Raw genomic sequence first — 24,735 nt, forward strand, 5'->3', positions numbered from 1 at the left:
GATTGTATATGAATTGACACAAATAACTTGTTAATATGATTCTAACTAATTAAATTCTTTAACATGATTCTAACTGTTAAACCTGTTCATATGATTCTAATCCATTAAACTTAAATTAAAATTTACTTTTACACTTATTTATTATTATTTTTTAATGTTTTAATTATATAATAATTTAAATCTTTATAATGAAATGTATAAAATTTTATTTAGTTAGTTATTTAATTTTTTTAACTATATGATATTTCTAATTAAAAATATGTATTTAATTTTTAAATATATAAAATTAATAAATTTATATAAGTTAAATGGGTTATAAATAGGTTGGGTTTAAATGGGTCATTTTGACATGATTAAATAAATGGGTTAAACAAGTCATAAATGTATTGTACTATAAAGGAGTCATAAATGGGTTGTGCCATAAATAGGTCATTTTGATATGATTAAGTAAACAGGTTGAGTTGTCAAACCTAAACACAACCCATTTATTAATTGAGTTGACGCGAACATGATTACACCTAACTCGGACTTGCTAAAATTTGTATCATTTTCGAGTCATGTTGTCATGTAATGTTAAAGTTGCTACTTTAAGTCTTCCACTGTTAGTTGTGGTAAAATAAAATTTTTAAGGCTAGTGATATCATCTCCATCTTAGAAACACCTTCTAGGGCATTATTCATGCACTCATTCTTATAAGAAGGGTCATTCTAGTTGTAAGCATGATATGGGTATGACTCCAATGCTCTAGGTGATTAAATTCCCAATGTTAGGAAGAGTAAAAGCTCTAAGAAGGTTTCTGTAGCTCTAACTCAAGCTAAATTTTGGATTAGTATTCAAGGTTCACATGAACCTCATATTGGCACTTCATACTTTGTCTTCAACGTCAAGTTTTCGTTTTTGAAACAACGTTTGTTAGGATTTTTCATCCTCAAAGTTGTAGTATTGTCATTTCCCTACAACATACAGTTGTAATTTGAATTCCTAGTTTGTCCAATACATCCAATCGGTCTAAAATGAAGCTTGATGAGGTTATAGTCATAATGCATTTTGAACATTTATGCAATTGCAAGTAGTCTTCTACCGCATATTAGGGATGGTAAGATACCTTTGAATCAAGTCCAACTTAGGAAAACCAAATATGGTTCTTGTTATTCTTACAAATTTTTTTGTTGTACTAAAACTAGTCTTTACCAATAGCAGGGCTAAAGCATAGGATAATTGCTATTGATCGATCTACAGTGTTGTTCAGTTGATTGACATAGATATTTCCATTTGGATTGATCAACTAAGATGGAAAATTGCAATTAAATCAATTGGGAGGTTGATCAAACAATTGCATAGTCTGGCCTGTTTGGAGAACTCCTTTATTCCAAGTTCTCCTTTCAGAGATCTAGCCTGATTGTGTAGCTTTGTCCAGAATCACAAAATCCAGATGATTGCTTTTCTACTGATTCTCTGGCATTAAATTGAGAAAAACATCTAGAGAATCTTTTTATAAAAAATTCAACCTTTTGACTGAACTTAGTCAAATTGATTTTTGAAACCACAATCTTAAGACCTTGACCTTATATGTATTATACATGACTTGTCAAGAGTTATTGGATTCTATGGAGTTTTAGATTTGTGTAGGAGATCCACTAAAAGGCAAACTAGGAGAGCAGTATCATGTGGATTCACAGGTTTGCAGTAAGAATTTGGAAAGATTAAATGTTGATGATCATGGATTGGTTCCTATGGACAGATTTCCAGCTGATTAGATTGGGTAAGAGTGTTCCATGGTTTTCCCCTAAATACATGGAATTTGGGGTTTCCAAGTAATTTTTTTTTGCTTTTGTTCCTTATTTATACTTTTGAATATTGCTGTATTTTGGGCTTGATTGCATGAATAGGAGTATTATAATTGGGAACTGATTTGAGCTCTGATTGAATTAAAGAAACCTGATGGTTTCAACTGAGACCCATTAAGCCCCCTTTCCTGATATGACTTGTTCATATTAGTGTTTCTTTGAAATAGCTTTGAAAACAATGATAAGATATAAACATTAGTGCTTTTCACTTTTCCCTATGCATTGTTAGTTAAATTATTGATTTTAAATTACTTATTCTCAGTTTCATTTTTTCCTGACATTATTGTGCATAAGACTGGAAATCATTATCTGTTCAGGATTAGCTTTATTGAAGACACAAAGCCAACTCCCTAAATCATATGAAGGGTCTCTGGAGGCATCAGTAGAAAGGATTCAGGATGCTGCTGTTTTTCATCCATTTGCTGAAGCTGCTTATACGGTATTATGATAAAAGAAGATTCTTGAATTAGCACTTCTTTAGCTTATTATGGGTATTTTATAAATTTTAAGGTGTGTATGTTACAGGGTCTGCTACTTGATTTTGGAAGAAATCCCATCTTGTTTCCATGTGTTTGGATCTATAGGCAAGGGTTTCTAAGTCCCTGGACTCGCAATAGGTAGTTAATTTATGGACATCTTTCTTTATGTGCATGTATTCCATATCTGATACTAATCTAGAACCAACTACATTTAATGTAGTTGAGATTTAAAGCTTTCTTAAATTAATTTGGTTACTATTTTTTTTTTTCATTTTTGTTTTCTTCTTTTTTTAGGCAACCTGTACTTCAGGGTGATAACTGGTGGCGAGGTCATGCAGCAGCCTTTCTGAAATATGTTCGTTTATCCCCAGAAGTACTTCGACTAGGTCGTGTTTGTCAGGTGAGTTTGTTCCAAAAGTGTCTTAGTATCCTATGTGGAGAAATATGAGAAAGAAAAAATGATTCTATTTTTCATTTCTTGAATAGAGAAGAAAAGACACTGCTATATATAATGGGGTGGCTGAAAATACCACCCCATTATTCACGGGATACAACTACTAACTTACCTAGAAAGACTCACTAATTTTAGGAAACAAATTGCCTATGAGATTTTGTAAAATGCTACCAGAATCTGCTTATTATAGAAAATACCAAACAAAGTCAACTAGTAAACTAATTTACAGTTGTAAACTTCTAGAAATCAGATCAATAACTGAAAGATTTCCACACTTCCTCTCAAATTGGGTTGTAGATGTTGATCAAGCCCCACTTGATATACAAATCTGTTGGAAGATAATTTGAATAAAATCAAATCATTCTAATTATGGACAGATTCTGTTTTAAATCAGTAGCCAAATAATCAACAATTATTTGGCTGTTATTTGACTTTTTTGATTTTGACTTTTTGATTAGGAGATATGATTTTATTATTCCTAGAATTAAGGCTTATTTCATGTCTTGCTATGTATAAATTATAGTTTTTGACTTTGTTTTATTTTCAATAAGAATTCGGTGAATGCTAGTTTTTTCTCCTGATCGGTGACATGATATTAGAGCTAGCCGACTTCTACTGGAGAAAAAACAATGGTCAAAACTGCCATGGCTGGAGCAAGCAGGGGTAGTGTCTCAGAGTAGCTATCTGACACTTCTCAGACACCTCCTACAATTGCTCCAACCATCTTAACCTCAGAAAATGCTCCGCTACAAATTACAACAAAAAAATTGAATGGGAAATTTTTTTTTACAATGGTCAAGAGCAGTGCTAATGGTGGTTCGAGGCCGTGGCAAGCTAGGATACCTGAACGACACCTTTATTGAACCAGCAAAAACAGATCCAACATACCCCATATGGGATGCCAACAACTTGATTGTGATGTCTTGGTTGGTAAACTCCATGACTGACGAAATACAAAGCAATTATCTTTGTTATCCTACTGCAAAAAAAATCTGGGACTCTCTAAATCTTGCATATTCTGACTTAGAAAATTCAGCTCAAGTTTTTGAGTTACGGAATATGGCCAGAAATTTAAATCAGTGAGATTCAGATGTGTCTACGTACTTCACATCACTCAATAAAATATGGCAAGAGTTGGACTTAGCTAATGACTGCAATTGGAGCTGCACAATAGATTGTGAAAGATACAGAGCTCGGATTAAGAAGGAAAGGATCTATGACTTCTTAGCAGGGCTCAACAAGGAATTGGATGAGGTTCGTTGTCGACTTCTTGGCATAAAGCCACTTCCAGTTATTGAAGAAATCTTCGCAGAGGTGAGGAGAGAGGAGACACGTAAACATGTGATACTTGGTGGGGTAAAGACTCCTATTGTTGCTGACGATACTAATGTTCCCTGGCTGCCCGTAAAAATGACAGTCCCCGTGGAGATACGAGCAACAACAGAAAAAACGACAACCTTTGGTGTGATCATTATCAGAGATCCAATCACAGTCGTGAAAACTGCTGGAAGTTGAATGGCAAGCCACTGAATTTCAGAGATAACAGAGGCACTTGGAGGGAACCCAAGGGATATCAGACCACCTCGGATACTGAACAGAAGCCAGGAGAGAATTTTGTCAATATTTCCTTAAACAAGGAGCAGTTTGAGCAGCTCTACAAATTGTTAACACCATCCTCAGCCTTGGTACCAACACAATCAGGCACTAATACATTCCATAACCTAATTAACTCATCATTCCTAGCCCAGAAAGGTACATTTTGAACTGCTTTGAGTGAAACAATAGAAAAATTCAACCCTTGGATCATAGATTCAGGGGCAACAGACCATATGAGAGGTTGTGCAAGGTTTTTTTTCTATTTATACTCTAGGTTCTGGGCACATTAAAGTCAAAATTGCAGATGGATCCCTTGCTACTGTTGCAGGGACTGGTACTATAATTTTAGGGCCTCATATAACCCTTTTCAATGTTCTTCATGTCCTAAAACTATCATGTAATTTTCTGTTGTAAGTAAAGAGAATTTTTGGGAATTATCATTGCTGAGCCCACTGCCAAAACAGCCTCCAAACTTGTTGCCTAACCCAGCTGTCTCACTAGAACAACTATTAAATCAGCCTTCTATGCCAAAACAACCACCAAACTTGCTGCCTAACCTAGCTGTGTCACCAGAACAACTATTAAACCGGCCTTCTCACCCAACTGAACAGCCAGAACACCTCCTTAACCAGCCAGTGTTTGAAACTAACAAACCAGAACAACCTAACCCAGCTCAACCTGGGGTGTCAACAACAAAAACAGATTCAAGGCCAGGGGGAGATTCACTGCAGCAACCAGAACTTCATGTCTATTCAAGGAGTAAGCCGAGAATAGTAGAAACCAAAATGGACCAACAGTGCTGTCAAGAATCATAACCAATTGTCATTCCTGAGGTAAGCGACCTTGATTTGCCTATAGCCATGAGAAGGGAGTTCAATCATGTACTCAACACCCAATATCCAATTTTGTGTCATATAATCATCTCTCACCTCAATTTCAAGTGTTTATTTCCAAACTTTCAGGAGAAGAAGTTCCGAAACATATTTGTGAAAAGAGAGAAAAGGGAGAATCCTTAATTTTTGTTATTGAAAAACTGTTAATAATACACATTAGACTTGGGTATATATATACATGTTAGTGGGACCTGTCAAAGGACAGCTTTGCTGTCCACACTTCTTTCCTTATTTTAACCCACACTTCTTTCCTTATTTTAGCCCACAATTGTTTCCTTATTTCTCCATTTATTATTCTGTACAGTTAGCATACATTATTGGACAAATTATAGTTTACATATATAGGACTAGAATCATGCTGGAATTTATTTGCTTTTATTTGTTTTCCATGTATAGCATCCTTGTAAAGTCTATATATAATATACAAAACTTAAGGCTAAGGTATTCGGTCATTCACATAATATTTTGACATGGTATCAGAGCTTGTGTTCTAAACCTAGAGTTTACACGCTTTCTAGTTTTTCTTTGGGTTTTCTCGGATTTAGCCCTAAGGGCTCTCGGATTTAGCCATAGGGGCTCTCGGATTTAGCCCTAGGGGCTCTCGGATTTAGCCTTAAGGGCTCTCGGATTTAGCCCTAGGGGCTCTCGGATTTAGCCTTAGGGGCTCTCGGACTCTAGCCCAGCTTTTGGGTTCTTTTTTTTTTTTTTTTTTTTTTTTTTTTATTCCTAGGCTATTTCTGTCTTCATAATGTCTGGAGAATATTCTATTGTTCGTTTCAATGGCAAAAACTATCTTAGTTGGGAGTTTTAGTTTAAGATGTTTGTGAAAAGTAAGAAGCAAGACAGAGTCTCTAAGTCATCTACGAAATCTGAGTATCGGGCGATGTCTCTTGCTTGTTCTGAAATCATTTGGCTTCGAGGTTTGCTTGCGGAGTTAGATTTTTCTGAGACTGATCCTACACCTCTACATGCCGATAATACAAGTGCTATTCAGATCACGGCCAATCCTGTCTATCATGAGCGCACAAAGCATATTGAAGTGGACTATCACTCTATCCGTGAAGCCTTTGAAGCTCGTGTTATCACTCTTCCACATATTTCCACTGACTTACAAATTGCTGATATCTTCACCAAGGCTCTCCCTCGTCATCAACATTGCTTGCTAAGTAGCAAATTGATGCTTGTTGATCAACCTGCATCAATTTGAGGGGGGCTGTCAAAGGACAGCTTTGCTGTCCACACTTCTTTCCTTATTTTAACCCACACTTCTTTCCTTATTTTAGCCCACAATTGTTTCCTTATTTCTCCATTTATTATTCTGTACAGTTAGCATACATTATTGGACAAATTATAGTTTACATATATAGGACTAGAATCATGCTGGAATTTATTTGCTTTTATTTGTTTTCCATGTATAGCATCCTTGTAAAGTCTATATATAATATACAAAACTTAAGGCTAAGGTATTCGGTCATTCACATAATATTTTGACAGGACCCACAATACAATAAGGAAAGAAAAGGAAAAGGAAAAGTAAATAACCTAAATAACTGTACACTATCTAACACTCCCCCTCAAGCTGGAGCATATATGTTATATGCACCAAGCTTGTTACAAATGTATTTAATTCTAGGACCTCTGAGAGATTTAGTAAAAATATTTGCTAGTTGATCATTTGAATTGACAAAACTAGTTGCCACACATCCTGATGCGATCTTCTCTCTAATGAAGTGATAGTCAACTTCAATGTGTTTGGTCCTTTCATGGAAGACTGGATTTGATGCAATATGCAAAGCGGCTTGGTTCTCACAGATGAGCTTCATCTGTTCATCATTTCCAAATCTCAACTCCCAAAGAAGATGTTTCAGCCATATGAGTTCACATGTTGCCAGAGCTATAGCTTGATACTCGGCTTCAGCACTAGATCTTGCCACTACATCTTGTTTCTTACTCTTCCAGGATATTAGGTTACCTCTAATAAAAACACAATACCCGGAAGTGGAACGTCTATCTGTGGGTGAGCCAGCCCAATCTGCATCTGTGTAACCAACAACCTGGGTATCACCTCTGTTCTCGTACAACACACCTTGGCATGGTGTGCTTTTGATATATCGAAGAATGCGGATTACAGCATCCCAATGGCTATCACATGGTGACTGTAGGAATTGGCTAACAACACTTACAGGAAAAGAAATGTCAGGACGAGTAATGGTGAGGTAGTCTAGTTTACCTACAAGTCGCCGATATCTCCCAGGATCTCCTAAAGGCTCCCCTTGTCCTGGTATAAGTTTGACATTTGGATCCATAGGAGTGTCTACCGGTTTACAGTCTAACATACCGGTTTCTTCCAAGATGTCTAAAGCATACTTCCTTTGGGAAAGAACCACACCGGAACTGGATTGAGCTATCTCAAGCCCTAAGAAATACTTGAGTTTCCTCAAGTCTTTAGTCTGAAAGTGGGTGAAAAGGTGTTGCTTTAGTTTCTGAATACCATTTTGATCACTGCCTGTAATGACGATGTCGTCCACATAAACTACCAGATAAATACACTGCCTCGTAGAGTTATGATGATAGAAAACGGGATGGTCTGTTATACTGCGGAACATGCCAAACTCTTGAACAACAGAACTAAAACGGCTAAACCATGCTCGAGGAGATTGTTTTAAGCCGTATAAAGAACGACGTAACCTACACACTAAACCAGACTCCCCCTGAGCAACAAAACCAGGTGGTTTCTCCATATAAACTTCCTCAGCAAAATCCCCATGAAGGAAAACATTTTTAATATCTAACTGATAAAGAGGCCAAGAACGCATAGCAGCCATGGAGAGCAATAGACGAACAAAAACTATCTTGGCAACAGGAGAGAAAGTGTTACCATAATCAGAACCATAAACCTGAGTATAACCTTTAGCAACTAAGCGGGCCTTAAGGCGATCAACCTGACCATCAGGGCCAACCTTAACTGTGTAGACCCAACGACAACCAACTGTATATTTACTAGAGGGTAAAACAACAAGATCCCAAGTGCCATTGGAGTGTAAAACAACCATTTCATCTACCATTGCCTGTCGCCAGCCTGGATGGGAAAGAGCCTTAGGGGTGCTCTTGGGAAGAGAAATAGAAGATATAGCATAAACAAATGCAGAATAGGGTGAAGATAATCGATGGTAACTCAAAAAATTGTGAATGGAATGAGGATTATGAGTGGATCGATTACCTTTTCGAAGAGCAATGGGTAAGTCAGCAGAAGGAGGCAGAGTCGGGGCAGGAGAAGCCGAAGGGATAGGAAGTGAGTTAAGGAGGAACAACGACACGATGATGACGATGATAAACCTGAAGTGGGCGAGAAGGCACTGCATCAGGTGGGGAGATAATGGGAAGGGGTAAGACTTCAGAAACAGGAAGAGACTCAGAGGTGGAGAAGAACGGTGAGTCCTCAAAGAAAGTGACATCAGCGGAGAGAAAGTAGCGATGAGTCTCAGAAGAATAACAACGATAACCCTTTTGAAGTTTGGAATATCCCAAGAAGATGCATTTTGTGGCTTTGACTGAAAGTTTGTCCTGTCCAGGAGTGAGAATATGAACAAAGCAAGTACAACCAAAAACACGAGGAGGAAGGAAATAAAGTGGTTGGTCAGGGAAAAGAAGGGAATGAGGAATCTGATCGTGTAATACAGATGAGGGCATACGATTAATCAAATAACATGCTATAAGAACAGCGTCCCCCGAAAAACGAAAAGGAACATTACTATGGAGAAGGAGAGTACGAGTTGTCTCAACAAGATGTCAATTCTTACGTTCAGCTACTCCATTTTGTTGAGGAGTATAAGCATAAGAAGACTGATGAAGGATCCCATGTTGGGACATAAATGAAGTAAATGGTGTAGAAAAATATTCCCTGGCATTGTCACTGCACAACACACGAATAGAAATATTGAACTGGGTTTGGATTTCAACATAAAATTTCTGGAAAATAGAGAATAACTCAGTTCGATTTTTCATTAAAAATAACCAAGTACATCGAGAATAGTCATCAATGAAAGTGACAAAATACTGAAATCCTAAAGTAGACGCGGTCCGACAAGGACCCCAAACATCAGTGTGGATAAGTTCAAAAGGAGACTTTGCCTGATTATTCAAACGCTTTAGGAACGAGACACGAGTATGTTTCCCAAGCTGACAGGATTCACACGCAAGTGACGACAAAGATGAAAAACGAGGGACCATTTTCTGGAACTTGGATAGACTAGGGTGGCTTAGGCGACTGTGGATGAGGAGGGGAGCATCAGTGGAAATGCAAACTGTAGGAGTTGAAGGTGAGGTGAGGTGATAGGGGCCTTGAGACTCACGTCCTATGCCAATCGTCTTCCCCGTACTCCGGTCCTGCAAGGTCACAAATTTATTAGAGAAACTGATAGAACAGTTAAGAGTGCGAGTTATTTTGCTGATGGAAATAAGATTAAAAGGACACTTAGGGGCATAAAGGACAGAATGGAGAGGTAGGGAAGGGAGAGGATGAGCGAAACCAAAACCTTTAGCCATAGTTTGGGAACCATTAGCTAAAGTAACAGTAGGTAAGACAGAGGTAGTAGTAATGGAAGAGAAAAGATCCTTATTACCAGATATGTGATCAGAAGCGCCAGAATCTAGAATCCAAGGTCCAAGAGAAGATGTGTGGGTAAGACAAGCAGAAACATTACCAGTCTGGGCAACAGAAGCAACAGAAGCTGACTTGGTGGCCTGATAGCGGAGATAGTCATCATACTCACTGTCAGTGAGGGAAATACCCTGAGATGTGGAGGAACTGGGAGGCTGAGGCAACTAAGGATCAGATGACTGGGCCACGTGGGCAGTGCGGGGAGGCCGCCCATATAACTGATAACACCGATCACGAGTGTGACCAAGCTTATTGCAATAGGTGCAATGAAGACGTTGACCTCTACCTCGGTTACCACTACGTCCTCCTCGAGAGTTAGTTTGAGAAACTAACACTGAAGAATCTGAAGTGTTATCAGATGGCAAAGTCTGAGTGGAGGAGATACGGAGGAGGCGAGCAAACACATCATCCAAGGATGGAACGGAGGAACTGCCAAGAATTTGATCGCGGACGCTCTCGAGATCTGGACGGAGGCCAATAAGCATAAGAACCATGAAGAACTTGTCAATCTGTGTTCGTTGATCCCCAACATCAGTAGTAAGAGGCATCACGATCAAGAATTCCTCTTTAAGAGAGGCAATTTGGCCAATATAAGTAGATAAATCCATGTCTTGTTGTCTGACATTGACAATAGAAGAAGCCACCTTATAAAGACCTTGGATATCATTCGTGTATAGCCCTTTCACCTTATTCCAAAATTTAAAGCATGTTTTGTAGGCCCGAAGATGAAGCAGAATCTTAGGATCAACTGATTGCCATAACACACTACATAACTGTGCATCTATCTTCCTCCATTGTACTTTGTCAACCTCAGGGATATCCGTCTCCTGCGTAACAAGGTGATCCTCATAACCTTGATTCATAAACCAAAGCTCCACAGAGGCAGACCAGGACAAATAATTTTCACTGCCAAGCAATTTCTCCAAAGTAATCATAGGAGATTCAGATATGACAGAGGAAAAAATGGAACTTTTAGTAGCCATATCTACTTATTTGGAGAACGAAATATGTTTGGATCGAAGATAACCCTAATACGGCTTTAGATCGCAGCTGAAAGAAGAAAAACCGAGGATCCGCGGCTGTGAGAGACCAAATTGTAAAGAAAAACAAATGTGGCACTACTGGAAAGGTAGAAGAACACTTCCTAAGACACGTGCAGGGCTCGGGGTGGAGAGGAAGTCACCGGAGGTCGTCGGAAAGGCTGTTTAGAGGGCCTGCGGAGACAAAAAACCCCAAAAAATGCACTTTCGGGGCTCGGATGGAACAAGCAAAGATGGAAGGTGGGTAGACGGCGTCAGGCGAGGCTGAAGTTGGAAGCGCGTGGCTGGAAAGTGCTCCATGCGCCCTCACGTGCCGGCGCGTGAGGTTCAGGCCACTGGAGAAGAAAAGCGCGTGGCCGCTGCGTGGCTGAGAATCTCCCTCTGGTGCTTTGAGAAAACTTGAAGATCTCCTCCTTGCGCACCTGATGGTATGGTCGGTGTCGGAAAAGGACTTCGCCTGAAAAAGGTCGCCGGAAAAGTCGCTGGCGGTGAGGGTTTTCTGACGGCAATACGGTTGATCAGAAAGCTTTAGGAGATGGGAAAGGTGACCGGAATGAAACACAGTCACTAGAAGATTTCCCGGAATGGATTCACGGATAAACCGAAAATAATTAAGGTTTTTTTCTCCCTAGGCTCTGATACCATGTGAAAAGAGAGAAAATGGAGAATCCATAATTTTTGTTATTGAAAAACTGTTAATAATACACATTGGACTTGGGTATATATATACATGTTAGTGGGACCCACAATACAATAAGGAAAGAAAAGGAAAAGTAAATAACCTAAATAACTGTACACTATCTAATAATATTCATGAGGCTCTACAAGATCCTCAATGGAGGAAATAAAAGCTCTGGAAAAAAACCGAACCTAGGATTTAGTAGACAAGCCCAAAGGAAAGATGTCTGTTTGTGGACCTGCATTTTTCACGTGCGTCCCCACTCAATGGCAAGACTCATTTTTATTGGTGAAAAATTAGTTTTGGAAAAGTTGGAGTCGCCACTTATTTTATTTTATTTTAAAAGAGAAAATAAAACAAGAAAGAAAACCCTAAAGAAGTGACTCCATAGTTTTGGAAAAACAAGTCTTGAAAAACCTGAGTCTTGGTTTGGGGATCAGGTTACCTATTGGGAAGGTACCTCTAAGAGGTAGCACCCCTCTTAGCCCTAAAGAGGTCTCTAATGACTAAGTTAAGGGAAAAGTGGCAAATAATCAATTGATTGAAGGTACTTAGGTAGGCTAAGGCGATTCCAAAACTAGTATGCCAAAAAAGAAATCAAATCACAATCACAAAGGAAGGTTAGGATGTGTACCTAGATTTCTTCTTAAGTGCTATCATAAAACATCAAAGTTAGTATAGAAATATAGCGCACAACATGTGTTTTACCTAAGCAAATCAAGCATACATCTAAGCACCCAAGGATTATATCAAGTATGGATATAGTCATCAATAACATACGTGTCCATAGAATTCTCGAAAGTAGGTGAGAGGGAGCGTACCTGGATAGCAAGTTAATATGCCTCTATGGGAAACAAGGTTAGCCCTATAACAGATTCAAAATAATCTCATGTACCCCAAGGAGGAAGCACAATCAATCAAATATTGAACAAACAATAGTGAAGAAAATATCATGGATGTTGGGCCCCCACCAAAGCCCTAATTACTTTTGCATGAATTGGTTCAATGAGTTCCATTATTGGGAATCATGAAGTTTATTCATGCTTGCTTAAGAAAAACAAGAAAATTAGTAGAAAATAGTGAAAATGCGTGCTAGAAGGAAAATGGCAGCAAATAGTATGTTAAAATCTGGATTTTATGCCTAGAAACTCCTAAGGAATTTTAAAGAAAACTAGAGTTATTTTGACAGAAAAAGGTTTTGAAATCTGGATTTAAGATGTGTAAGATCACAAAGAGAAGGAAAGAAAAAAGAAAAGAAAAAGATTAGGAGGAGGGTAATGTGCACCAAGGTAGCCAATGCTGGAGTGAGGTCTGGGAATGTACTTGAGACTACATTGCTGAAATGAATTGCATGGGGAGAACACTGCAGATCGCTGGTTGTCTGGAAAGAAACTGAATGTATTCGTTTCAGAGCCCATGTTCACTGGGTTTTAGTGGCATTACTAGAATATCTTCAATCTGAGTCGCATCAAAAGGTTCTTCTTCAATAACAGATTGCTGCTCAAATACCATTAAAGAATAGGCAAGTGCTCCAATTATATTGGCAACTGGTGCGGCTAATCTGGGGGATTGGGGAAGTTCTCCAAGATACATTATTAAAGCAGACATCCCACTGCAGATGTTCGCTAGAGCTTGTGTTGCATGCCCCTGTAGAGCTTGGCCACACTCCCCTTGCATGCACTCTTTAGATGGAGCAACTATAGCCCCAATGAGAACTGGCGCACCATCTGCATCCACAACAGCTTTCTTAGCTCTGGTTGACTTTGAAGAAAGAGCCTCCAAAGCATCAGCAACACTGAATCTAGCATTTCTTGACCCCAAACGCAGCACAGCTATTAGTTGATTCAAGGAACCGATTGATGCTTCGTAACGAAGAAGATCAGGATTGCTAAATAGTATTCTCAACAGTTCAGACACTATGGCCTCAGAAGAGTCTTGAGGGCTCGAAGACAAGTACTTGGTTAGAACATCCAATGCTCCAGCTTCAGCCATGATCAGTTTGTTTGTATCACTTCCATCTGCAATACGAGTCAATAGTTGAACAGCAATTGGAGGGGCACCTGGCCTATCTGGAATTGGTCTCAAAAGATCCACTAATAGAGGCATAGATTTGCGAGCAGTGGAACCAACTCTTATGTCTTCAATTTCAAAAATATTTTCCAGAACAACTTGATCAGGTTTCCTAACCAGACAAAACTCTTCGGATAAAGCAACAAGGTTTGGCATATCTGATTCTATGTAACCAATTAGGGTTATTAACTCAGCAACTGCACCTGAATTTGCAATTGTAAGATTTATTCCCCTACTTCCATTACAAACAAGACTAGCCATTGCCTGGGCAGCAAAGAATCTGTCAATCACTTCATCAGATTTCATTAAAAGTGCAAGTGACGGTATGATGCGCATGGTCTTCAAGGTTACAAAGGAACTCAACAAAAGTAGAAATTACTCTAATTATCTTTTCAAACCAGTCAATTTGGTCCAATGCATTCTATCCCTAACTTTGAACTCAATGAGTGCTCTTGGATCCAACCAGGAGGTCATGATTATCCATGTAATTAGAGTGCAGGGTGTGTGCCATGTCAACAGATACAAGAAAACTCCTCTGATAACTACTGATATTTTAAACTGGCCACTAGATGTACTATGGTGCATGCCACACAAGGTTTTGGATGAAGAGATTGTGTGAGAAAGCTGTGGCGTCTGTGATTATGTGGGATTTAAATAAGTTAAAGTGTACAGAGAAGGTGTTAGGGTCTTTCTCTATAACTGTGAAGCTGAATTCTGGTGAGGAAAGGTCTTTTTGGTTAACTTCAGTGTATGGCCTGAATAAGCCTTTGTGGAGGAGGGATTTTTGGTTGGAGCTTCAAGACTTGTATGGTCCGACTTTCCCAATGTGGTGTGTAGGAAGGGACTTTAATGTAATTAGGAGGATCTCTGAGAAAATGGGTAATTCTAGGTTAACATTCAACATGAGGTGTTTTGACGAGTTTATAAGGGAGAGTGGTTTGTTGGATCCCCTTCTAAGAAATGCGGCTTTTACTTGGTCAAACATGCAAGTTGCTCCTATTTGCAAGAGGTTGGATAGGTTTTTGTTTTCTTCTGAGTGAGATTCTTTTTTCTCTCAAAGTCTTCAAGAGGCGCTTCCTAGATGGACCTCAGATCATAGCCCAATTTGTTTGAAAAGTAATCCTTTAAAATGGGGTCCTACTCCTTTCAGGTTTGAGAATATGTGGTTGCTCCATCCTAAGTTTAAGGAGAATTTTAGTGATTAGTGGCAAGAGTGTACGGTTGAAGGTTGGGAAGGTCACAAGCTCATGAGGAAATTAAAGTTTGTTAAATCAAAGTTGAAAGACTGGAATAAAGTGGCCTTTGGAGATTTAAGAGAGAGGAAAATTTTCATTCTTTCGAACTTAGGTAGAATTAATCTAATTGATCAAGAAGGGAACTTGAATCTTGATTTGTTATCAGAAAGGACCTTAAGAAAAAGGGAGTTAAAGGATTTGTTATTAAAGGAAGAGGTTCATTGGAGACAAAAATCTAGGGTCAAGTGGATAAAAGAAGGGGATTACAATTCTAAGTTCTTTCATAGAATGACCAATGGAAGGCGAAGCAGGAAGTTCATTAAGTCTTTGATCTCTGAGAGGGGGGTGACTTTAAGCAACATTGAGATTATCTTAGAGGAGATTGTAAATTTCTTTGTGAAACTCTACTCCAAACCCGAAGGTGCTTCTTGGAGGGTTGAAGGGTTAGATTGGGTTCCTATTTTTGGAGAGTGTTGTTTGGTAGGACAGGCTTTTTTCTGAAGAGGAGGTACGATTGGCAATTTTCCAATTGAATAAGGAAAAGACCCCAGGTCCTTATGGTTTTACTATTGCAGTATATCAAGAGTGTTGGGATGTAATCAAAGAGGACCTCATGAGGGTGTTTCTAGAGTTCCACACCAATGGGATAATAAATCAAAGTACAATCATGACCTTCATTGCTCTAGTGCCTAAGAAAAGCCAAACTTTTAAAATTTCAGATTTTAGATCTATTAGCTTGGTTACAAGTTTATATAAGATAATTGTTAAGGTCTTATCAGGGCGTTTATACAAAGTCCTCTATGAAACAATCTTTGGCTCTCAAGGAGCCTTTGTTGAAGGGAGACACATTTTGGATGCTGTGTTGATAGCCAATGAAGTGGTAGATGAGAAAAGAAGGTCAGGGGAGGAAGGGGTGGTCTTCAAAATCGATTTTGAGAAGACCTATGATCATGTGGATTGGGGCTTTTTAGATCATGTGCTAGAAAGGAAGGGGTTCAACCCGAAATGGAGATCTTGGATGAGGGATTGTTTGTCTTCATCAAGTTTTGCAATCCTAGTTCTGTGAAAAACCTCATTGTCTCAAATGTCCTTGGCAATTCCTTTCCATTGTCTTGGAATTTTAATTTTCATCTTAATCTTACTGATATAGAAATTGATCTCCTTCAGAGAATCATGTCCTCCCTTAGTTCAGTGTTTTTCTCTCCTTCTTTGGCAGATTCAAGAGCTTGGTCTTTGTCCTCATCTGACTTGTTTTCAATGAAATTTTTTTTCTTGGCCTTGTCAAAAGTCTCAAATCCTATCTTGTTCCTTCCGGCCAAGTTTTTGTGGAGTTCAAAAGCCCCCTCAAAGGTTAAGGCCCTCGCTTGGTTAGTAGTACATGGGAAGGTAAACACCAATGACAAGTTGCAATTGAGAAAACCTTACAAATCCCTCTGTCCTCAATGGTGCATTCTTTGCAAAGGAAACGGAGAATTGATTGACCACCTTTTTCTTCATTGTCCTGTTACCATTGGACTCTGGCACAAGTTGTTCAATCTAACAGGGTTGGCTTGGGTCCCTCCAAGAAGTATTGTGGACATGATGGTTATTGCTTTTAAAGGTTTGGGGAATTCATTAATAGACAAGATACTTTGGCAAATCGCTTGCCTCACTTTGTTATGGATGGTGAGGCAAGAGAGAAACAATAGGATTTTTGAGGATGAGGGGAGAACGGAAGAGATGTTATGGGACTTGCTTCTTTTCTATTCCTCTCTTTGGGCCTCTTGTATTGCAACTTTTATTAGAGTTCTTCTTAGTGTTTTACAACTCAATTGGACTGTGGTTTGCGTTTCAAAAGTTTGAGAGTGTTGGAGTTTTTCTTTGTATTTAGTTTTCTAAAGTTGGGTGTTTTCTCTTTTGTTCAGTTTTTGTTTTTGTGGGAAGGACCTCTCATCATTCTCTTGTTTCTTCTCTTTCTCTTGTATCTTTTTTTCTTTTAATATATTTTTCTTCATTTCTGATATATAAAAAAAAAAAATCGGGTAACATGCTACCAAAATCTCCTTGTTATAGAAAATACCAAACAAAGACAACTAGTCAACTAATTTACAACTGTAAAACTCCTAGAAATCAGACCAATAGCTAAAAGATTTCCACACTACGAAAGCAGAGAATAAATTGTCAAAATATTGTGTGAATGGCCGAATACCTTGGCATTGAGTTTTGTATATTATATATAGACTTTACAAGGATGCTATACATGGAAAGCAAATAAAAGCAAATAAATTCCCGTATGATTCTAGCCCTATACATGTAAACTATAATCTGTTAAATAATGTATGCTAACTGTACAAAATAATAAATGGAGAAATAAGGAAAGAAGTGTGGACAGCAAAGCTGTCCTTTGACATAAGTTACATATAGGTTGTAAACCTAAACTTAGAAAATTCAACAGTCAAGGAAATGATAATATAATAATTGCTCATGGACCAGTTATTGTTGCATATTCTAAACAAATTCCAAGGCTTAAGTATCATATATGCTATGCTTAAATATCAACTACAGTGCACATAACATGCTTAATTTCTTTTAGTTTTAGATGAGGAGGTTTTTCCATCATCATAATAAATAATCTTGTATTATTTATGTCTTTCACATGTCTTGTATTATATATGTATTTTGTATGTATGAGATGTCAAAGCAATGTCAAAGTATAGTATCGTGAAAGAGGTGGAAACATTAATATCCAAGAAAATATATACTTGAAATACAAAATCCAAGTTGAATTTGATTATCCATAGAAGTGTAAAAGGAAAGAACACCAGGAAGAGATCTTGTATGAAGAAAAATTTGGTTGAAATTAATTCCAACTTGCTGATATATTGAATTTGTGCTAATAAATTGGCTATATTTTGTGGAAGGATGAAACCAGCTGATCCCTTGAACAGAATTTTATATTCTTCTAGCATCTATTTAATTTTATTAGTGGCAAAAGAACTCTCTGCAAGTTTTACTAGCAAGGAAGAATTAATTGCCACTTGAATTTTGCCTTAGGAGTTCTGCTTTCTTGATTGTACAACCCAACAACATGCTGTTTCTGGGAAGTGTTTTTCTCTAAAATTTTTCTGTTGCATGCTTTGTGATAATCTTTCAAGATACTCCTACTTGTTGTTTGGTTCAAGAAAAGGGAGAGTAGTGTTAGTATCAGTGGCGGAGCCACATGGTGCCTGGGGTGCATTTTCCTCCTTGAAATTTTGATAAAAATATTAGGGGTAATGGGATCGGATCCCTTGACCTGAAATTTTGAGAAAATTAGCTGCGTACCAACAGGCTATGCAATTAGTTTGATGTTGTTTTCCCCCCCACCCCCTGAACTAAGTTTCATATATCGCGCCCGCCCCTCCTTTTTCATATTATAGGCTTCCTTTTGAATATAGAAAACACTAATATGCATTTTAACGTTGACTAAGATCCAAAATCATGTTGCAAAAACTAGCCTCCTAAAACTATACTGTTATTTGTTTTGGTCATCTACCATTATTGATTCGTAATGAACAGATACATATTTTTAATATTGTGCACCTCTTATTTATTTATTTATTTTCTCATTTTTGTTATTTTTGAGTTTATTTTAAACATAAGGAACCTAATTGGATTCAAGTTCCATTTTTGGTCAGTAAGTCATGATATAGATATCAGATAAAACTTCAAAATTTTCTGAAATGGGAAGTTTCTAAAAATACACATAAGGGCTCATTACTGAACTCAAAGTAGAAAGAGTCCAATAAAAGAGCCCTAATAATTGATTGCAAAAGTAGCATCGGCAGTAATGCACTACAGTAACATCAATACCAATGTACTACAGTACTGTGAACAATATCTCATTGTGAAAGCATCAACAGTAACATGCTTATTGCACTGTGAATGGTAAGTGCAAAGCTTGATTATCAATTTTACTTTTAAGTGTGAGATTATCTCCTTGAAGATAGGCATTGCTAGAACATTTGAAGTCTCTACCTTAAGTATCGGTTTTTGTTTTTTGTTTTGTTTTCAATTTCTGAAAAAGTACGAACTTATTGATATTATCTCCTTAATTTTTCCCTTTTAACTCAACATCAGGCAAAGTGTGAAGCCGCATATTTTGTTGTGGTTCTACATCATCTAAGATCTGTAGTGATAGCTGTACGAGGAACTGAGACTCCCGAGGACCTCATAACTGATGGCTTGTGTGGGGAATGCTCCCTTTCTGTGGAAGACTTGGATGGGTTGATAAAGCAAGTTTCTCTCCCTTTCTGTGTGTGTGTGTATCACCATCTCTCTATGTCTCTGTTTTCTCCTATCTCTATGTGTTATATGCATGTAGCTTTAAACTACAACATTTTCTTTGTTTCCCCAAGGCTGTTTTTATAAACATAGGTAATACAAACTTGACAATTTTTATGAGTATTTTGCATATAAGTGCTGCTTTGTCATTTTTTTTTTTTTGATAAGTAAAGTAATTGTATTAAAAGTGCCTAAAGTGTACATGATGCATACAAGGTCAAAAAAAGGAAGGATAGACAAAAAACAACACTCCCGCTAACCAATCAATGAAATAAAAAAAGGACAAAGAAGTAGACTCTATATGTACCCTAACCCACTCCAAAAACATGTACATAAAGGAGCATAAAATAGCATGGTTTGTTCGTTCAAAGTCTTCGAAGGCTCTTCGATTTCTCTCCTTCCATACGGTTCAAAATACGCACAAAGGAGTTGCTTTCAAGGTCTTCTTTCTTTTCTTCCCAACAAAGGCACCCTGCCAACTTATGATGACCTCCTTGATTGAGAACAACATCACCCATTGTACATAAAAAATAGAAAAAATAAGGTGCCACAACATGATTGCCTTAGGACAGTGAAGGAGAATATGGTTAGCTGACTCCCTTTCACCCTTGCACAAATAACTTTTGTTTAGAAGACTCCAACCCCTCCTTTTTAGCAGATCCAGAGTTAGAATTTTTTCCCAAACTGCCTCATAAGCAAAGAAGTTGACTCTTATCGACACCCAAGGATTCCACACCATGCTTATGGGGAAACCTTTTGGATAACAACCTGCTAAAGAGAAGTAGAAAGATTTGACTAGAAAAGTGCCTCCCTTTGGCAATTGTCAAACCATAACATCCTCTACTTCTCCTCTGATTGCATGTCCTTGCAACCTTCTAATCAATCCTTCACCTCACCTAATTCCCAATGGTTTATCTATCTTGTGAACATTGGATTCCAACAACTTGCTTCCCTAACCTGCTTCCACATTTGATCTACCACCCAGACTTCTTTATTAGTGGCAATTGAATGCAACACTGGAAAAGTCACAGCTAAGAGTTCCTCCCCACACTACCTATCTTTCCAAAACCTCACCCTCTTGCCATTTTCCACCCTAAAGCCAATCATGTCATAGAAGTCCTTCCACCCACACTGAATTGCTTTCCAAAGACCCACCCCATAGCCTTTATTCAAAGTTCTAGAACATCAACCCCCCTCTTCCTTTCCATACTTCCTTACAACCACTTGTTTCCAAAAGGAATCATTCTTAGAAGCAAATCTCCAACACCACTTTCCAAGAAGGGCCTTATTTAGAAAAGATAACTTTCTAACTCCCAAACCCCCTTCCTTTTTTTCTAAGCCAACAATTGAGCATCTTCCAAGATGAGGCCTACTTTAGAGCTTTCCTCCCTACCAAAGAAAGTCCCTTTGGATATTCTCCAATCTAAGACTCACCTTACGAGGGATAACAAACAATGGCATGAAATATATAGGCAAGCTAGATAAAGTGCTATTTAATAAAGTCAATCTCCCTTCTTTTGATAAGTACTGCTTCTTCCACAAAGCAAGTCTTTTCTGAACTCTGTCCTCTACTACATCCCAAGGTTGAATGGATTTGAAGGAGGCTCCTAAAGGGAGACCCAAATAAATAGAAAGAAGAGAGCCCACTTTGCACCCCACCACTCTAACTAGATTCTTTGTATTAGAGACCTCCCCAATTGGGATTAGCTCTCTTTTATTCAAATTAATTTTTAAGCCAAAAACCTCCTCGAACCACATGAACGTCCAACTTAAGGCCTTTAAATACTCCTTGTTTAAGTCATTGAAAATCAAAGTATTATTGGCAGAAAGGGGATGCGACACCACCCTTCCCACACCTCCTCTCCTACTAGACAAGAAACCATAAATGAAGTCTCCTTCCAAAGCCTTCTTCAAAAAATTAGAAAGCGCCTCCATTACTACAATGTAAAGAAATGGGGAAAGGAGATCTCCCTATCTCAAACCTTTGGAACTACAAAAAAACCAAAAGGAATTTCGTTAATCAAAATCGAAAAACGAGTAGAGAAAATGCACCACCTCATCTACCTAGCCCATTTAACCCTAAAGCCCATTTTTTCAATGACTGCCAATAAGAACTCCTAGTTCACATGGTCATAGGCATTTTCAATGTCCATTTTGCAAATGACCCTTTTTTTTCTGAGTTCTTTAGTCTTGAATCACATTTTATTAAGGCGAGGCTAGATAGTGAATTGATTTGTACTCCTCATGTGTCTATTGACCGCTAACTTACAAGTATGCTCACCAAAGGTTTAAGTAGTACAATGTTTCAAGCAAGTGTATCCAAGTTGGGAATGGAAAACATCTCTTCACTAGCTTGAGAAGGGGTGTGGAAGAATGAAATTAGAAAACTATAGCTGTATAATATTGTAATAAGGAAGTGCATTAGGACAACCCCATAATCAAAGGGATTTGGTGTAATTAGGTTAGGAAGGTTACTAGTTTCGGTGCTACGAATATATGTATATATATGTGGGTCTCTTTACAAATTAAAGGAGAATCAAGAAAAAGAATTCTATACCTTTTATTCCTTTGATCTCTTTTCTTCTACAGATAACACTTTATTGGCAGAAATAGCAAGGTTTAAAGGTAGGAGAGTCTTTTTTCATTAGGGAGGGATGTCTTTTTTTTCTTCCTTTGAGATTTCAACAGTTGCATTGCCAATTGATGGTGGTAGACCTTTGAATCAACTCTTGGTAGATGGTTGTTACTAGGAGAAGAAGTCTCAGTCAAAAGAGGGGCTTCCTAGTGGGTCTTTGGGAGAGGGAAATCGACTGCTAAAGATGTTGTTCAAAGATAGTTCTCTATTGGAGTTTCCAGAAAATGTTGTGGAAGACCCTTTTTGTAAGGATGTTGTCAAATTTGAGGAGTTATGAGTCTTCCAAGTTGAAGTTTTGACAGGGGAGGTGCATCCTTTGGATGACCTCTTTAATTAGCTAACTAATTTTAGTAGCTATATGGGGATTTTGATAGTAGGTTTTGAAAAGGAGATTATCTCTCTTTTGTGGAAGATGGATGGAAGGAGAGGGCATGGTGTCAAGGCTTCAGGGCGGCGGGGTGGAACCAAGCTCATCTTCCTGTTTTGAGAGGGAGATTCGGAAATTGGAATGCTCGATTAACTATAACAGGTCTCCTATGATAGTTAGGGGTAGGGGGAGGAGCAATGGGGATCAAGCTCTTGTTCAGTGAGGATTTCAAGTTGAGTCATTTCTTGGTGTGGTAAGAAGTGGGGGCTTGAGAGTTGTTTGGGATAAACCTGGTTTTTTGGGGTGGTAGGTGGTGTGTCTGGTTAGTTTTCCCATGTTGTTCTCTTCGCTTTCATTCTACCCTTGGGTGTTTTTTGTATACTACATATGTATGTTGTTGCGCCCTTTCCAAGGGCTTTTAATATATTCTCATATTTTATCTATCAAAAAGAAAATCTTAGGACATGGGGACCATGGCTAAATAAGTAAATTTTATTTTTCCGCAAACCATATAAAACTTTAAGTGTATAGCTAAGGCATGGTGTTAAATGTGAGTCTAAAGTTACAACAACCTAAAAATATGTGCCTTTTTTTTTGTTGGATGGATGTTGGATGCATAAATGACTGGTAGGCAATGTAGGACACATATCTCATACCTAAGTCTTTAACATGTCATCCTTGATATGGGTAACATATGAAATGTTCAGATAACATAGCTAGAATCCATAAAACCCTTGGAAGCCTTACAACAATTAGCCTAATTTATAGGCTTTAGAAAACTTTAAAAACTTATTAAAACCATGAAAAAAGAAACCTAACCTATACAGTAATTTATTAATTCCTAGAAGTTTTAAATCCGCCAAATGATGAAATTCAAAAGAAAATAAAAGCTTTCCTTTTAGAATTAGAAACTTAAAACTTTATAGAATTTTCTTTTGATAAAAGTTTCTAATAAAGAAGACTTTTTAGAATCTAAAAGAGCCCAAATAGAAACTTTACAATTTTTTTTTAGAAAATAATAAGTTTAAAAATATAGAAACTTATTTGATGAAGAAATTTCCCAGAAAGGAAAAAAAAATCCCCAAATTCTAAATCAGAAAAAGTTGTCCATTTCTTCATTTTCTTACTTTTCTTGAATAGACTTTGGAGACTCATCCCCATCAATTCTACTATGAAATGGAAATTATGGGAGAGAGTGAGAGAGAGTGCGATGGTGAGGAAGGAGAAGATAGTGCGACGATTCGAAGAAGAAGAAAGGAGCGTAGCTTTGCAGTGGAGTCCAAGGTGTTCGAGATCGTTTTAGATGAAAGAAAAGGAAAACCCCAAGTACTCATCGTGGAGAAGAAGAGAGGGGTTTCGTCATGGGTCCGATTGGGACTAGAGAGTCTAGGGTTTTTCATAGAGGGCCTTATCCATTACATTAAGGACGAGAAAGAAGGAAAATGGGGAAGGGAGTGGAAGGACAAGGGGAGATCGTACTCCCTAATGCGAGGGATAAACAGAGCGGGGTGGTTTCTCCGGTTAGGGGTTGTCGATTTGGAAAGGAAGAGCTTTAGTATCTTCATTCCGAGAGGCAGAGGAGACAAAGGGGGATGGGTGACTATGGCGGAGAAACTACATCAAATGGAAGGAGCTATTGGCAGAAAGCAAATAAGCAGGAAGCAAGGGTCGTGACGAAATCTGCCTTGGAGAGTTCGTATGCGGAAGTAGTGAAGAGACCAAGTTGGAGAATTACAAACTCAATCAGAGTGAAGTTTAAAAGGGAGGAAACACTAGGAAATTTGCAGAAATTGGAACATTACATTGTTGCGAGCTGGAAATCCAGAACAACAGGAAAAGAGGACCTGGAGAGATTGGGAAGATTATGGGCAAAATCTTGGGGCCTGAAAGGAAAATTAGGGCTGGCTAGATTGGAGAAGGATAGGGCTTTGTTGGAATTTGAAGATCTGGAAGAAGCAAGACGCGTCGTATCCTCAGGGAATTGATCGTTGGGAGGGCTCCAGTTGGGGCTGGAGCAATGGAACCCTAGGATTGGCTATTGGGTAGAGAAGAAGGTAAGAAATGAAGTCTGGGTCAAAATCGTTGGGCTTCCAATCTCGCTGTAGAGCTTGACGATTTTGAGAAAAGTGGGGGAAGAGTGCGAGGGTTTCGTTGCAGTCGATGATAAGACAAAGACGTTGGGGGAGATTCAGTGGGCTCGAATCTTGGTTAAAACGAGAGGAGATTTTAGGCCGAGTGTGTTGGAAATCGAAGTGGAGGAGGACGTCTATTTCTTGTCACTCTGGTGGGAGTTCAGACCAGTGGTGAGGAAGAAACATATGATTTGTAGTGAAGCATCTGGACAAAAGAGTGATGAGGTTAGTGGTGATGTTGTTTCACACTCGGGGCAACTCGTGGAGGAAGAGTTGGTTAGCGCGAGGCTCGAGACACTGAACCTGTCAGCTGAAGTGAGGGGTGTGCAGGAGAGTGGGTCGAGTT

The 24,735-nt window shown here is 38.4% G+C and overlaps 1 protein-coding gene across 3 annotated transcripts in view; it reads left to right on the forward strand.

Annotated features, from left to right (window-relative positions):
- The window catches only part of LOC117914297, a 75,097-nt gene that overhangs the window by 39,554 nt on the left and 10,808 nt on the right, over nucleotides 1-24,735 (forward strand). For all 3 annotated transcript variants that reach the window (XM_034829566.1, XM_034829565.1, XM_034829567.1), the window contains exons 5-8: nucleotides 2,165-2,286; nucleotides 2,373-2,464; nucleotides 2,621-2,726; nucleotides 19,052-19,206. In XM_034829566.1, coding sequence (XP_034685457.1) covers nucleotides 2,165-2,286; nucleotides 2,373-2,464; nucleotides 2,621-2,726; nucleotides 19,052-19,206 — 475 coding nt within the window. The remainder of the gene's footprint in view (nucleotides 1-2,164; nucleotides 2,287-2,372; nucleotides 2,465-2,620; nucleotides 2,727-19,051; nucleotides 19,207-24,735) is intronic.

The sequence above is a fragment of the Vitis riparia genome, chromosome 5 (genome assembly GCF_004353265.1).
Source record: "Vitis riparia cultivar Riparia Gloire de Montpellier isolate 1030 chromosome 5, EGFV_Vit.rip_1.0, whole genome shotgun sequence".
NCBI lineage: Eukaryota > Viridiplantae > Streptophyta > Magnoliopsida > Vitales > Vitaceae > Vitis > Vitis riparia.